Source organism: Micromys minutus (assembly GCF_963924665.1).
Source record: "Micromys minutus genome assembly, chromosome: 23".
NCBI classification, from domain to species: Eukaryota; Metazoa; Chordata; class Mammalia; order Rodentia; family Muridae; genus Micromys; species Micromys minutus.
In genome coordinates, this window is record NC_137958.1 from 36,777,542 (window position 1) to 36,793,747 (window position 16,206).

The 16,206-nt window shown below is 35.1% G+C and overlaps 1 protein-coding gene across 4 annotated transcripts in view; it reads left to right on the forward strand.

Moving 5' to 3' along the window:
• PHF14 (PHD finger protein 14) overlaps positions 1–16,206 on the forward strand; it is a 120,349-nt gene that overhangs the window by 75,146 nt on the left and 28,997 nt on the right. For 3 of the 4 annotated variants that reach the window (XM_080936177.1, XM_080936178.1, XM_080936179.1), the window contains exon 17: positions 14,089–14,206. In XM_080936177.1, coding sequence (XP_080792303.1) covers positions 14,089–14,206 — 118 coding nt within the window. Of the gene's footprint in view, positions 1–5,618; positions 5,757–14,088; positions 14,207–16,206 lie in introns of those variants that run through there. The other variant, XM_080936180.1, reaches the window with a different exon arrangement.

Here is a 16,206-nt window from a genome sequence, read left to right on the forward strand (position 1 = left end):
CTATCTCCTTACTGAAAGTTTCTTTACCCCCAACCCAAGGGTCCTTTATATTTCCCCGGATTCTGAGGTTGTTTTAGGCCATATATGTGAATCTAAAGATTTGAACCCAATAAGAAGAAATGGTATTTGTCTTTCAGATTCTGTGTTTTCTCAGTGCAACTTTTTCTAGGTCCTTTTTTTTATCTGCAATTTTCATGATTTCATTTTTCTATGTAGGCAATGGTGTTTCATTGTATGTGTGTACTTTGTTTTCTTTGTGCAGTCATCAATTAAAGATATTTAGGCTTTTCCCGGTTCCTAGCTACTGTGAATAGAAGAGGAAACACAGCTACAGCAGATATCTGTGAAGCAGGAGAGCAAGTTCTTTTGTATAGGTCAAGGGGTGGTGGGTATCACTCATATAGTGGGTCTGCTCCATCTTTCTGAGAATTCCCCCACACTGATTTCCACTTAAGAGAAAAGAACATCTTGAACAAATGATATCCATGTGTCGAATAATAAAGTCAGACCTGTATCTATCATCCTGTTGAAAAAAAAAAACAAAAAGCCTCCAAATGTATCTAAGACCTTATGAAAAACTTAAATCCTGAAAGTGCTAGAAGAAAACAGGAGCAGTTCCCTAGAAAATATAGATGTGTAGAAAATACTTCTGTAATAGAACTCCATTTACTTGGAATTAAGACAACTCCCAATGGCACCTCAAAAAACTGAAAAATTGTACTGCAACTACAGCTGAGCATGCCTGCAGCTAAACGTTGGTCTGAACTCGGGGACCCCAGTGAGGTTGCTAAAGAAAGTACCTAAGGAGCTAAAAGGGGTTGCAACCTCATGGGAAGATAACATTATCAACAACCAAACCCTTCAGAACTCCCATGGAGTAAAACACCAACCTTTGTGTACACATTGAGAGACCTATTGATCCAGTTGCATATGTAGCTGAAGACAGCAGTGTCTGGCATCAATGTGAGAAGAAGCTTTTGGTCCAGAGAGGGCAGGTTTTCCCAATGTAGGGGAATGCCAAGGCAATGGGGTGCAGAAGGGGATCAGGAGGGAGTGCACTTTTGTGAAGGCAAATGGATGGGGAGGGGGAGGGGGATGGGAGCAGGGTGGGGCAATGGGACAACATCTCAAATGTAAATACAAAGTATCTAATAAAAAAGAAGAGAGAAGAATAAAAAGAAACAAGTGAAGATAATGTCCACAGAGCCAGCAACTTTGCCAGCTGCACATCATTATAGAGGATTAATATTCATAATATAAAAAGAAATAATAATAGGAATAAAACAGATGGAGAGTCAGATTACCCAGTTGGAAGCAGGCTCTAGATTTGAATAGACAGTTCTCAGAAGGAAGAAATAGAAATGGCTACAACACATCTCAGAAAATGTTGAACATCCTTAGTGATTAGGGAAAAGCAATTTAAAATTACTTTGGCCGTAAGAATAGCTCTGATGAGTAAAGCAGCTGACATGCTGATGGAGATGTGGGGGAGGGGAGCTGTCATTCACTGATCAGTATTGGAAGGCAATATGCACAATTCTTCACTCTATTGCTAGTCTTTCCTTGAGTTCAGTAGCTCTGTTAACCTGTTAACTCCATTTGCTATAACCTCTGGGTCTGTCTTTTGCCCAGTAAAATGGCCAGTATTTGAGATCTCTGTACGGAGATAGTGAGAAAGTGTTCCCAGTGTCTTGGCTGCTATCCAGGCCATGTGCTTTTCCTTGTCATGCCTCACCAGACTAGCAGTTCTTCAGTGCACTATCTAAATGTCTCTTTCCAAAGCTGCTGTGAGTGCTTATTGAACACGTTAGCACAGAAGAGTGCCTGGTGCAATACCTGCCTCTTTCCATCACTGTTCTCAAGCAATTTCAACATCCCAGCCGCTAGAAGTTTTCCCTTGTTGACTTACGTCATCAGTAGAATTAAAGTTATAGGTGGTGTTGTTGCATCACGAGAAGACTAGATTTTGAAGAAAAAATTATGAAACAAACCGAACTCCCTAAATAAATCTTATACTTACAGGTGATTTTTTTAATGGATATCTTTCTCTTAGTAAAGATTAGGAAAGGGGTATTCAGTTTTCCAAGCATTCAAGGTTGGATATGGCATCGTTTCTCTTAAAGCTTTTGAAAATTTAGGGGTTAAAAACAAAATGTTCACTTACCATGCCTTTTCCGTAATTTTTATTAAAATTAACCTATTATTTTCTAATGGGGTTCATTTAGGGATTATTGTTAGACATGTAGAAGGACTAACCCAGCCCATCACATTTAATATTTATGGTGTGACTTAATTTTATCACATATTTTAATAGTTACTCTATAATTATTAGATGTTCAGAAAAGCTAAATCTTTAAGTAAATTTGTGTGATTCATATTTTATGTTATCATTAATTATTATTAATTCAGTATTAATTGTTGCATAAAATGACTGCAAGAAGTTATTTAAAAAATCACAGAAGTCTATTTATGGTTTACATATATATATGCTAATATATATGAGTCATATATATGTATATATTCACTTTCTATAGTTAAATATATTGTTCCTGGGATGTTAAATTATAAGTAGAATAAGTACTGGTTTTAAGTATATTTAACAATGAAATGTTTGTTTTATTCATATATCTAATGAAAAAGATTAATTTTTAACTTTAAACTTACTTTCTATTGTAGTATATTTATATTGTTAACTTAGACAAGATAATTTACTACATTCATTAGTGTTTATATTGTTTATGTGACAAGAGTGCTTCTCCTTAGGGCTGGAGAGAGACCTGTCTGTAAAATGCTTCATATGTAAGGATGAAGACTTGAGCTCCAATCCTGAGGTCCCAGACACAGGTTGGGTGTGGTGGGGCATTACTGTAGCCCAGCACCTGAAGGCAGACACAGGAGGACCCAGAGGCTGACTGGCCAGCCAGCTGGTAACAGTCAGTGAACACTCACATATCCATATTCTGCACACATACACAAGCACACAAATATGCATTCAGAGAGATACACATATTCAACCATTCAGGATGGAATCTGTTAACCAGTTCTGTTACTGGTAAAATGGATTACCTTGAATTAAGTTGACCTGTCATTTTCTCATCTATTATCTTTTAAATTTAGCGATTCCAAAAAGGAACATATCCACGTCAGAAAATAATCTGGAAATGCATAATCTGACCATTCATTTAGGACTTGCGTTATCTCCTTGAACTCACTTGAGGCAACAGAGAACAAACTTGTGTTAGAGTGAAATAGTCAAGTTTCTTGTTGTATGAAAGCGCTGTAGAAAAAAATGGACACTTTAACTTCCAGGGAGCTATCACGTTTCCTCTTAAGATTTTCAGTTCTTAAAACCCTGAAACAAACTTAATCCAGTTTGTAGTATTAGAGTTTTTTTGATTTTATCTATTTCCTATATTCTAAATGAGCATTGTGTTTTGTCTGTTATTTGTATAGCAGGAGTTTAAATTTATATCGGCATTGTGGTTTTTAATGCATAAAATACATAATTTTAATGAGGTAGAGCTAAAGGGAATTTAATAGTAGGATTAGGCACATATTTGGGGTTTGGTGGTAAACTGTGGTATCTAGAAAACGATGTGTTATAACTTAGGCACAAAGGAATGTTACTTCTAAGTGTCTTTGAACTGGAAATTCTAGCAACTGTAGAATTAGATTCTTGGTTCCAGACTCTGCTCTCTACGTGTACCATGTCCGTCAGTTCTTGTGAGATCTGTGACATGTACATGTCTTCTTTCAGATAAAATGATTGGTGCCGTAGACACAGCAAACAATGTGAATTTAATTAATCTAAGTACATAAGCTCCTGTGTGAATTGTTGTGTATTAGGACTTTTCTTGCACAGAATAGTTTTGTGGTGTTTGACAGGCCTGCTGGCTTTCACTCCAGTTCTCACGCACCGTGTTCCTGTCTCTTGGTGGGTGCTTTACGGACTGATTTCTTTTAATCCCCACAGCAACCATCTCTAAGGTGCAGAAAGAAATCAGAAACTAATTTTATTTCTAGTCTCTGAGGAAATGGAGAATTATTCGCCTAAGACCTTACACCTAGAGTGTGATAAAAGTGGGTACTGAAAATAATCCATGTTACGGGTCAAGCCCATGCATTTGTCATTAGGCGTGCTACCTACTGCCCTGCACTGATTTAACATATGTGACTCAGCTAAACACAGCAGATACTTATTACACCACTGCAGCTAGTGCAAGATACAGGACGCATTTATAGCTACTCTGTGAGAATATTATTTCCTATATTAATTCCAAAAGGAGCTTACTAGATATAAATGGAGTAAATGCTAGGTTAAAACATAATTTTTGATTTAGCACACTGCAGCCTTTTATCTAGAGACGTTAGAGCAGAAGATAAGTCATGCTGCTTACTCTAGCATCTAGAGATTAAAAATATTAGATGGAAGTTAGTATGAAAGGGTATGTTAGAAGTAACTTTTGGTTTTACCACAGTTAAAGACCAACTTAGATTTGATTGAACTTTAAAGTGAATTTCATGATGTTATGCATGTACTTACAAAGGACTAGCCTAAGTAATTACAAAATCCTTTTCAGTTTCCTCTCAGTCTCCACTGCACAGAATTACAGGTGAAACACACTTGCATTATAAATTCTTACTTCCTCCAGAATGTGCTTTCCCCGTATGGCTTAATATTCAGACAAAAAACTCGTTCAGACTCCCAGTAGCTCAAAGCTCTTTCCTTAGGGTCCAAGGTACTGAAAGAAAGCAGCACAGGACTTGCTTTTTGTAAAGAGCCCAGCTCTTGCTGTTGGTTCTCCTGTGTTGATAAGTAGAGCCTTTCTCTTGGCATTGTTTCTTTTCCTTGAAGAGTGGTGTTTGTTTTCTGGGTCTGTGATTGCATTTTGTATGGTAGCTCTCCTCGGTACTGCCTTATTTCTCTGTGTGCCTCTTTTCACATTCTTTTTCTCAGTGGAACTTAGAAGCATTAAACACATCTTTCTAGTAGCTAAATTTAAAAAATGAACATTTTTATAATGTGACTATTTAGCAGTTTTATGTCACCTATACAGCTCTAAATAAGTGAAAGAAATGGTAAATTTTGTTTCTACATAGTCAAAAAAAAATGTTACTTCTAACTTCTAAGCCCTTAAGATTTCTCCTACCAAAATCAAGGCACAATGTTAGCAACTACTATTAGACTTGCATTTCTAATATTTCTAATTCCACCTTTTCAAAGGAAGCCAAGAGTAAAGATGAGGGAAAGTTGTGTGTTTCTCTGAGTATTGTTCACTGCCATTCTCAGTAACAAAAACAGCAAAAAGCTATTTTTAAACGAGTAACCTATAACATACATTTTCCTGTATATTTAAGCCTTCTTTCATAGAATAGGTTGATTTTGACAATCAAAACTATTACCAATGATAGAAGATGAGGCAACTATGTTCAAAAGATAAAATATTCACTTGTAATCAGTGAGAACCTGCCCATGATCATGGCATTTAGGATGAGGATTTCTGTCTCTTTGTTATTTGAATCTACTGTGGTATTATTAGTATGTTTCATAAGACATAGTTCAGAGCTGCTATGATCTTTAAATGTTAATGCTCTTTTCTTATCACTTTACTGTGTAGATACCCTTCATGAGACCCAACTCTGCCACAGCTCATCCTCGGAGGCAATCCCGGAAACCTCTTTTATAAGTGTGATTTTAAAACTGTGGATAAAGCTCTCCATAGAGCACATAAACTAAAGGAGAACAGCTATCTTGTCCTTCCCATAAGCTTATGACTGCAGAAAGTGTGTTTGCAGTCAAGTGTGCATAGAATGTCATTGATTGCTTTATTATATGGCAGACAAGGCAGTTAATTTGCCTGTGTGGATTTTTCCCTTTTTCTATTTTTCTTTCCTTCCCCCATACCTCTCTCCTTCCCTCCTTCCCCTCCCTCTACTCCTCCTCCCTCTCTCTCTTATAATATTCAGAAACACTTGTTATATGCATTATTAAAAACAATAGTGGGTAATGTCTTGTCAGAATTATTTCAGTGGGTAAATGCCTTCCCTCTTATTTCTCTGGCAAAAGACGATACAGAATTTGGACTGAGAACTAAAGGAAGACAGGGGACTTACCTGCTCTGTGCTTCCTGCTACTGGATGAATATCTCTGTTATTTGTTTGTAAAAAGGACACTGCTTCCCACTGATCTGCAAGTCTGTATCACCTCATTTCCTACATGTATTCACACGAGAACAACTCTAGACTCATATTTAATGCTATTTCGATTTGTGTATTCAGCACGAGTGAAAGACTGGTGAAGATCACAACTCTTTGAGTACTGTGGAAGCACTTGATATCAGCATGGACATTTTATAACTAGAATTTACACTCAAGAATGAACATAGCATCTGTATTAGTCTTTAGGTATTATTTTTAGAAATATCTAGATTTATTCCTTAATGTTCAATTTAATATGAACTTTCTTTGTTCCATATAATTTTACTTTTTGAATTTAAATGTGAAGCTGTGAAGTGCGGGGAATACAGAGCTGCTGGGAATATGCAGCCTGCCTGCTGAAAGATCTTCACCAGCCCCTGTGTCTTCCCAGAGGGTCAGAGTTTCCACTTGATCCTCATGCTTTACTGATCCAGAAATACCTTGAATATTGTACCACTTAATCTTGAACTGATTTAGAAGAGACTGCTGAAATTGAAATGCACATATACATGTAAATTGTCAAATTGTCTCTTGAAATTCCATTGTTTATCATTGTGGCTTTGGACCTCTCCAGATAAAAGGGCATTTGGAATAGTTTAAACGTTAAGATTAGAATAGAGAATGCTGTAGATAGTAAATGCAAGTGTAATTGTAAAGCTGCTGTTTCTAGTAATCTCATAGTTATCGGAACCATATGATTGAATAAAATATTTAGTAAAATTAAACATGTATGAAATAATGTATAAGAATACTAGTAATTTATTGATCTTATTGCACTGAAAGAATACTGATAATCCTTAGGAAAAGCAGTATGCTTTCTTTGAGTATAAGGAAGAACCAATTGACATTACTTAATGTATGGAAAAGATGGTTAACTCCAGCAAAGTTTAAGAGAGATGAAAGTGGATGCTTACCACTTTTCAAAGGATTTATGCTTTAGTCCACTTGTCTTTTAACACAAGGTAAGAAAACCTTAATGGATGCTTTTTAATTTGGGGTTATTGTTTAGGTAGCCTGGTTGTAGTGGCAGTGTTAACCAAAAGCCCTTCATGGTGATTATAATAGGAACAGAGTAATTGTCATTCCTCATTCAGTTTTTAGTGCTAGATTATACTCTTCCAAGTTTGGTAAAAGACCCATGTTACCTGTCTGACACATGTTACAGATATAAACTGCACAGTTCCTACATGATATATTCTTAAAAGTCACACTGAGAACAGAATCTCTCCTTTCTCTTAATAATCTCCTAAATGAAGTACAAAAATAACTTTTACCCATTATTGGGCTTTTTTTCTATTCAAGAGAAAAATTAATGTTTATCTGAGAAAGTATTTCTAAGTAATTTATATCTTATAAATATACATAAGAGATTGACAGCTCAGGTGTTTGACATTTATTTGATGTAGGATAGGAAACAGAAGAAATATTAAAATGTCAGGAAAGGGATGATATTTAAAGTGAGAGTATTTAATTGGTAAAGTGTCATATTAGCATCAGTACCAACTCATGTGAAGAGCTCGCATAGGCTTTTAATCCTAGTGCTGCATAACAGACCAGGGGACCTCTGTGATATCCGTGGTCGAGGTCAGCCACCCTACAGATTTGGCAAATACCAGGCCAATGAAAGACCCTATATCAAAAAATATGGTGGAGGATTTATGAACCTGTATGGCAGACCAAGACACACACACGACACACACACACACACACACACACACACACACACAATATTACCTTCCCTAACACATAGTTACCTAATGTTGGGAAGGAAATTAAATGCTTCTGAAATACAAAATGACTAACATAGTAGTAATATATCAGAGTCACGGGAAGAATTTTTTGAGACTCAGTTAGCTACCATCTTCTCCTTATCCTCTGGATCCACCAAATATTCTCTCCATGACTTTCTGGAGTTTCTAATTCTGTAGGTCTATGAAGGAATTAAAAAACCAGTTTGTAGCAAGTTTCAAATAATGTTGAGTTAGCTGGTCAAGGGCATTACTTTGAGAACAATTCATATACATTTATTTGTTTAAAATGATCGTTGATTTGTTCAATGTTGATTAATAATGAGTGTGGGTTTTATGCCTTTAAGGGGCTCTTTGATTTCTCAAATGATTTGTTTCTAGGCAGAGGGTTTGTAAAAAAGTAGTATCTTCTGAAATACATAAAGTACAGATTCCTTAATTAAAAAAATTTCAGTTAAACATATATTTCACTATTAGAGCAATGCTGCTTGCTCAACTGCCATAATCCTTTCATTAAAAATAGTTAGAATTATGTATGATATGAAAACAGTATTTAGCCTTAGTGCACATTGAGTTTATTTTAGATATTTATGCATCATTATGTATCACCAGGTCTTGTATTTCATGAATGTGTATCTGATAACATGTGGCATAAAAATACTTTCTGATAAATTATGTTCACAGTTGTTAATTTCCTGTTTAGGCAACAGTGAAATACTTTTTTAAGCAGTCAGATTGATAAACTTTAAACACTCTCTCTCTCTCTCTCTCTCTCTCTCTCTCTCTCTCTCTCTCTCTCATGTTTTACTTGACTCACAGTATGGAAATATTTCGCCAAAATCTGTTTAAAATTTAGACGGATTCTGCAGCATATTAGAATATTAATATTTCCCAAAACATTCTCAGTCGTCTGGAATTATTTTTGACTATTGAAACTTGTTTAAGAGGCTTTCTCAAGACACATACAGTCATAATAAGACACATGAAGGCAGAATTTATCTATATCTGCCTGAGTCACCACTTCGTAAATTTATATATTTGTAAGGAATGTGAACGGAGGCGGGATTTACAAGTAGTTCTTTATAGGAAACACTAGGCTTCTCCCCTGTAGTGAACGCCTCAAGGTGCTCTGTAAGCCTGTCAGTAAGATTGACTGCTGTTGAGGTACATAGGATGTAATGAAATTGAATGTTCATGCTGGGCTTGGTAAATAAAATGAGATTGACCTCCTAACCGTTATCTCATTTATCTGATTTACATTGTAAAATCAGGATCTACACTATTGATTGGAGTTAGTTAATTAGTTAATTATGAACAGGAAGATGCAAACTTACATGGAGCTTGAACACTGCAGGTTGTAGTGCTAAAAAATTTCCAAGGGCAAGAGCAGATGGAGATGAGTTTATTAGAGAACAAAGCAGAGGTGTTTCCGGAATGGAAATGTCTAATCATTCTCTCATGCTGTGAAGAGACGCTTGACCTTATTGTGAATTGTCCTATGAACTGCTTTGTTTCCTGTTCTGGGTTTTGTTTATGTTTTTGTTCTGTTTTGTTTTCTTATTTCACTTTTAAAGTTGCAAACTGGCTGTTGCAGATGTAGATGATGAATTGATGCTGCTTCTTGGGTGGGCTTGGATTTGGCTTTTCCCAAACAGTGTTTCACTTTATCAGTACCCACCTGCAATGAGAAATTTTACACTCCCTCCACCCACTCACTGCTGCCTGTGAGAGAAATCCCCCGTAGGATTAACGGTTTCAGGTGCTCCACATTGCTCTGATATTTGTGAAATAAGACTGAAAACAAGTTTCTAATTAATTTGTGTAGAAAATGTTCTTGTAAGAGGTGACTTGCACTAAAATTATTACATATTACACAGATAAACTTATTTTACTTATAGGTATCACACCAGTGATAGAATGTGGAGTTTTATGACAGTTCATATCATTTAACAATGTTAAGGGGCCACAGTATATATTTATTCTACATATTAAGAATTTACATTAAATTGAAATGACTGGTCAGTGTTCACTGCAATAACTTATTACAGTTAGCTGCTGAAATTGTACTTGAATTGCTAGTAAGGCTTTATTTAAGCAGTGTTACTAGTCAAGACTAATTGAAGGGAAAATCAGAAGAGCCAGCCAATCAATTCTGTACCTGCTCATGTCTCTCCCTGAGAAGTGCAGTGTGCTGTAGTTTCAGTTACTTTACTCAGCATTGTATAGGGAATGCTGACTGTGCTCCATTAAGGTAACAGAGTAGCTACAGTTATCAACACCAATGTAACAGAACTTTTTTTTAAAAGTCTGAGCCTCAGATTCTGCTTCTTTTTAAAGGCCAGTTTACCATGTGGTCCAAAACTGTTTGCTTAGAAGGTGCATTCACTTATAACAGCTAGGTTTTTTTTATTTTTGTTATTGTTGTTAAGGAGTTACTTAGTGTATGTCACAAATAAGCTTGTTATTGTTGGAAATTAAGGAAGCTAAAGAGACCCTTTAGAGCAGTGGTTCTCAGCCTTCCTAAGGCTGTGACCCTTTCATACAGCTCCTCTCATGCCGATTGGAACATTGCTTTTGTCCCTTTTTGATAAGTGTAATTTTGCCAGGGTCATGAGTAGTAATGTAACTGTGTGTTTCCTGGTGGTCCTAGGCAAATCCTGTGAAAGGCTCATTCAGCCCGAGGGGTCACAGCCTACAAGTTGAGAACCAGTGTCCCCGCACCTTGACTAGTCTGCCTTTAGGCGTAAGAAGATTTTGATTTAGATACATTTGCTCATTTCTACATTGTCAGCAATCAGTCAATACCCAGTTTAATGCTTTTGTGTGGATCATAGCACAGAGGAAGGTCAGTGGTTTTCTCTTCTTCTCTAGGGTGCTGTACTTAATGGTAAGGCTAAGTAAGTATTTTAGTAAGAACAGAGCTGTGTTTATTCTCCGTTTTCCTAAATCTACATATAAGATGTCATAGAGACCTCTGCCGTTTGTATTTGTATCCAATGTAGTACATAGGAAGTCATACTCGATAGGTACTTTTTGTTAGACTTTGTTTATACTTAAAATGGGCTTTGTTTCATTTCACTATACTATAAATTTTAGGACTCACTGTACTCTAATGTGCACAATATTTACTGAATATTTTTAAAATGCTTCTTTAGTCATCACATTTAGTTTTTATTTAAAGACACGTTCTTCATATGCTAAATTTATATTATCTTAATGGTTAAGCTGTTGTCTTTTTTGTGATCATGTGCTATTGGTAAAATGATGTTTTCCTTACATCGACATTTGTTTCGTTTAATAAAGTATATTGTGTTATATCACAGTACTTTTGTGGGTCAGTGACTTCTTTTGAAAACTTAAACATTTTATTCATTTGTTTTGACAAACTAAGAGTATTACTGTGTTGCTGCAATTAAAATGTTTTCAAGTACTTATTAGAAATAGAAACTAAGTAAAATTAATTAGTAACTTTTGTATGCTTTCTTGTTTTCAGGGTATTGCCTCATATAAGACTTAGTTTTTGAGTTTTAAAAATATTTAAATTTTTTTCTATCTAGCCAAAAGTTACTAAGGTTTGATAAAAATTTCCCAGTTATGTACATAGGATATACAATCTACTAGTTAAATCTTCTGTACTTCATGTTTTAAGGAATTTATAGTATCTCATAAATTTGTCAGTAGGCCTAGGTAACACAAATTTTTGCAAAATCTTGCTAGATTTTGTCACTGCCATTTAGGATATAGTTGTTAATAGTACTTTCAATTATAATTTTGTTTTACTTTAACAGAATTAATGAAATTTTTCTACATGAAAATAATTTGTTAAATTCCTTTGAATATCTTTATTATTTACTTGGTAAACGTATTGACTTCAAGTGGGGCATTTTTCTGTTTTTCTTTCTCTCTCTTGAATTTTGGTGGTTGCTAGGGTAGAGGCCACCGCTTTATGGTATGTAAACTTGGACTTGCAGCCTTTACTTACTGGTGAGTAAGCAAGGACCTTAGAGAACTATCTAACACCCCATTGTCTACCATCATGAGAAAGACGTCCTGAAATGTATCCTGATGAAGGTGTCAGAAAGAATTAGGTCATCTCTAAAGAGCAAATGCTTCACAGTTTCTTCTGAAAGAGCTCCCAATACCAGAACAGGTATTGGATCATTTAAAATTTTTCATGTGTTTTTTAGATGCCTCATTTCAAACACTGTCAATTTGCATAGCCTTAATAGTTTTTGGTGGCCTAATTTCTGCATATACAAGTTCTGTAGGAAAATTATGGTTGTAAAAATATAGTGATGCTATTAGGAGGCAGTGGATGGGAGATTTTAATCAAGAAAGAGCACTGAAGACCTGGAAATTTGAACATAAAAAGTCAAACAAAACAGCAGATGAACGATGCATTGGCACAGAATGTGTCACCGTCTGTAATTCAGACTGATGATACCAGATTTCTTATATATTCCCCCTGATGACTCCAGTAATGGTGTTCTTCAGAACACTTCCATCAAGATTTTGTGACATGTCCTAGTACTTAAAGCAGGGTTGCATTCCTGTCTATGACTCCAAACCAGTCTTACTTAAATGTTTGGTTTTTTTTTTAACTGCAGTATTTAGTGTAATAGAAATTTTAGTTGCTGGAAGGTAAACTAATTCAATTGAGAGTGGAAGACCCTGAGTATTCTGTGGGCTTGCTGTATGATATCCCTATTTTACATTGGTAATCTTATTTTAAACTACAGAGAAACACTTACTTTGAACATTTAAAATTTTAATACATTTTAGATGTTTTATTTCAAACAGTGGTATAATATAGAGTATTTACCAGTTTTATTCACTCTCATAACTGGAGTTACAGTAAATGTACAATTCAAGTTAATTTCTTGACTCTCAGGGTTTTGAGAAAAGTCCACTCACTTGTTTGATTGATAAGAACTAAATTGTAGAGCAGTAATGTGCAAGCCATGGAAGTAACTATCTCACGTGTGTGCCTGCATGACTTGGCTCTGGAATTCTGAAATGGGTCCTTGAATGGCTAGATTTTTGTAGCATGAGAAGAAATTTTGAATAAAAGTATAGATTAAGGTTTTTTTCCTTTTGGTATATACATAACAGTAACTTTATATTTCCAGTGCTTATTGAATAGGGATTCTGTATTATACTCTAGCAACCTGCTCAATAAATTCCTTCCTTGGTGTTTTCGCTGTAAGTTAACTTTTAGTGTTCTAAACCATAAGAAGTAAGTAATAAGGAGAATTAGATTGGTTAAAAAAGTACTTTTGTAATTTAAAATACAAAGAAAGTCAGGAATAAAACCATTTTCTAAGATGTATACATCTTGATACTAGTTGTTCAATTTTGGTCTTGTGATTCTAGTTGATGCAAAATTTATTTTAAAAGACACTGAAATAATACAGATTTTTCTTCATTGTCAGCAGGATGAGATTGTCTGAAGTGAAGAATAGGTATGGTAGTTTCCTTAGATTATGTACGTCATATGAGGCAAGACACTATCAAAGCATCTGTTAAGTTTAAAGTCTCCTCAGAAGTACTTGGAACACCAAGTACATGGGGCGAACTTGACAAAGGCTAGTGAGAGTAATATTCGATCTTTGAAGTGGCTTGTTCTTATATATTTAAATATTCTGTTACTTAACATAAGAAGATTGTATCTGCTGTAGATTGTGTTAGCATGCTATAAATATTAGAAAGTTCATTTACAGTAGACTTTAACTTGGAAAACTACAGAAATGAAGTCTGAATTGTATGGCAGTAATTACAGCTTAGACGTCTGTGAACTGTCTACCAGATAAATGATTAATTCTATTCAAAATTGAATTTTGATTGCTAATATTTTGCACATATAATTACATTATATATTCATTCATTCATTCACAGCTTAACATTTATATACTCTTAACTTTTTTTTATCATAGTGTTGTTCTTTGCAAATTGTATTGTTTCAGTTTTTTCCTCTACAATATGTAAGATTTAAATCTTCTTTATTATAACTGTTCATTTCAGAATCTCCTGAGCAAAGGTTAGGATTAAATGTTAATGTTCTTATGTGTAACACTTTGTCCTTTTGTCTTTGAAATAAGTAGTTTCAGCATTTAGATACACTATGACTCTGCTTACCCCACAGATGTGATGAATGCAGACTGTGCTACCATTTTGGCTGTTTAGATCCTCCGTTGAAAAAGTCTCCTAAACAAACAGGCTATGGATGGATTTGTCAGGAGTGTGATTCTTCGTCTTCTAAGGTAAGGAATGAAAGACTTACAAGAAATCGACTCCTTTCCTCTTGACAAGTTTTATATACCACAATATCCTTTCTGATTTTATCAAATGAAGGAAACTATATTAGATAACATAAATTTCCTCTATATAAAGTATTTAACTGTTGGGGTTGTCCTCTGTATTACTCTAGCATATTAAATACTCTTAAAATAGGATGTCTCTCTGATAATTTATTACTTTGAGACCATAGAAGGAAAGAATGTTAGTCAAAGGGCTTAACAATAAAATCCTGATTTATTTTGGAGATTATTGATCATAAGATAAAGTAAATATATTAGGTTTGTTTCATAGACTCACACCATTTTAAAAAGTCTAATTTTAATGATCTAAACTTATTTTAGCTAAGTAGAAAGGATAAAAATCAAATAAGTTTAGCAGTTTTCTTCTAAAATAAACTGAATTTTTTCAGAGTATCGGTATTTTTTCTTTAAATGATGGCAGTCTGTAGTTTCTGTCTGTCTGTCTGTCTGTTTAGAGCCCCTGAATAGCTAGATTCTTGGTCCTCGCACTCATTCTCAGAACTGCTGAACATATGAAATGAGGACATAATGAGCAAGCGTGGGTTAACAGTATTCTGTCTACAGTGATACCGGAAATAAATGCTATTGTAGTATGAGAGCCATTTTTTACAGAAGTTGAATCAATATGGAATTGATGTCAAATTTGATGAAATTGTTATTCTAAACGTTAATTTTATTTTTACAATGTTGTTGAATCAGACATATTCCAAAGTAGTCAAGACTTATTCTAGCTTAACACAGATGCCTTGTAAAACTTTTCTTCAGCTTCAGAATTTTTGGTTATTTACATAATAGTTTCTATCACTCATTAATGCTTTTTTCCTACAATAGTTAAGTATCCTTTTTCCCTGTGATCTAAATGTCCCCCACATCTCTTCTTCTACCCATCTGTTCATACCGAATGCCCAGCATCCTTCAGAAGCTCCTCATCCCTGAGTCCTAGAAGTGCGTTCTCCCTTCCGGCTGCCCTAATGTAATGGCTTCCCACTCGCATTCTGTTCCAGTCCTTTCTGCTTTAGAAGCTGTCTCAGAGCTCTCCCAAACCTACTTCTCTTTTACCGTTCTTTCCACCAGAGGTCTCCAAAAGTGTCAAACAAAGTGACACTTTACTTAATTCCATGTAACATTTTATTTTAATTTCTATGCCTGAATATATTTTAAAATGTACATAAAATTTTCAAAGTATTTCTAGACTCTGTAAAATTGCAGTATGTATAAAAATACAATTAACTTTTATAATACTAATTTCATCACAACTGACTTTGTTTTGTTTGGTTCACTTACATTGTTATTCAGTAGTCAGGATTTGGGTGGAAATTTTATAGAAATTTAGCACTACAGAATAGGCACGTTAAGAAAGAGAATAAATTCATAATATTAAGTGGCAAACACAGTGTTTTTGCAATTTAGTGCATTTATTCCATGGATATAAATAGTCAGTGTCCTGGAACAGAGGAGTCTTTCTGAGGATATAATCACAGCTCTGCATTAAACCTAGCAGGGGTTTCTGTCCTCCTACATTTACAAATACAAACAACAAAACTCAGAAGTCTGTGCATGCTTTCCCGTCTGTTCCTCAGATTCAGTGCTGTTCTGTCTCAGTGCTGCGTTTAATAAAAAGGTACTGATGGGATTGAATTAGATACATCGAGTGAATTTCATTTCCATAGTTTTTTGTTACTAGTTAGGGATGATTCCTTAGTTTTTTTCTTAACTTTCATACTTACCAATGTTTAATAAACATGGGCGTTTGTTTTATAAAATGCAATTTCCTAAGTTTTTCTGGTATGTACCTTCAATAAGAATATCACAGGCAGGACTGAGAAGATGGCTTAGTAGGTAAACCGCACACTGCAGGAAGCATGAGGACATACGCGCTGCTCACCAGCATCTACGTAAAAGCCTGGTGCTGCAGTCGCTACCTGGAACCCTAGCACTGGGAC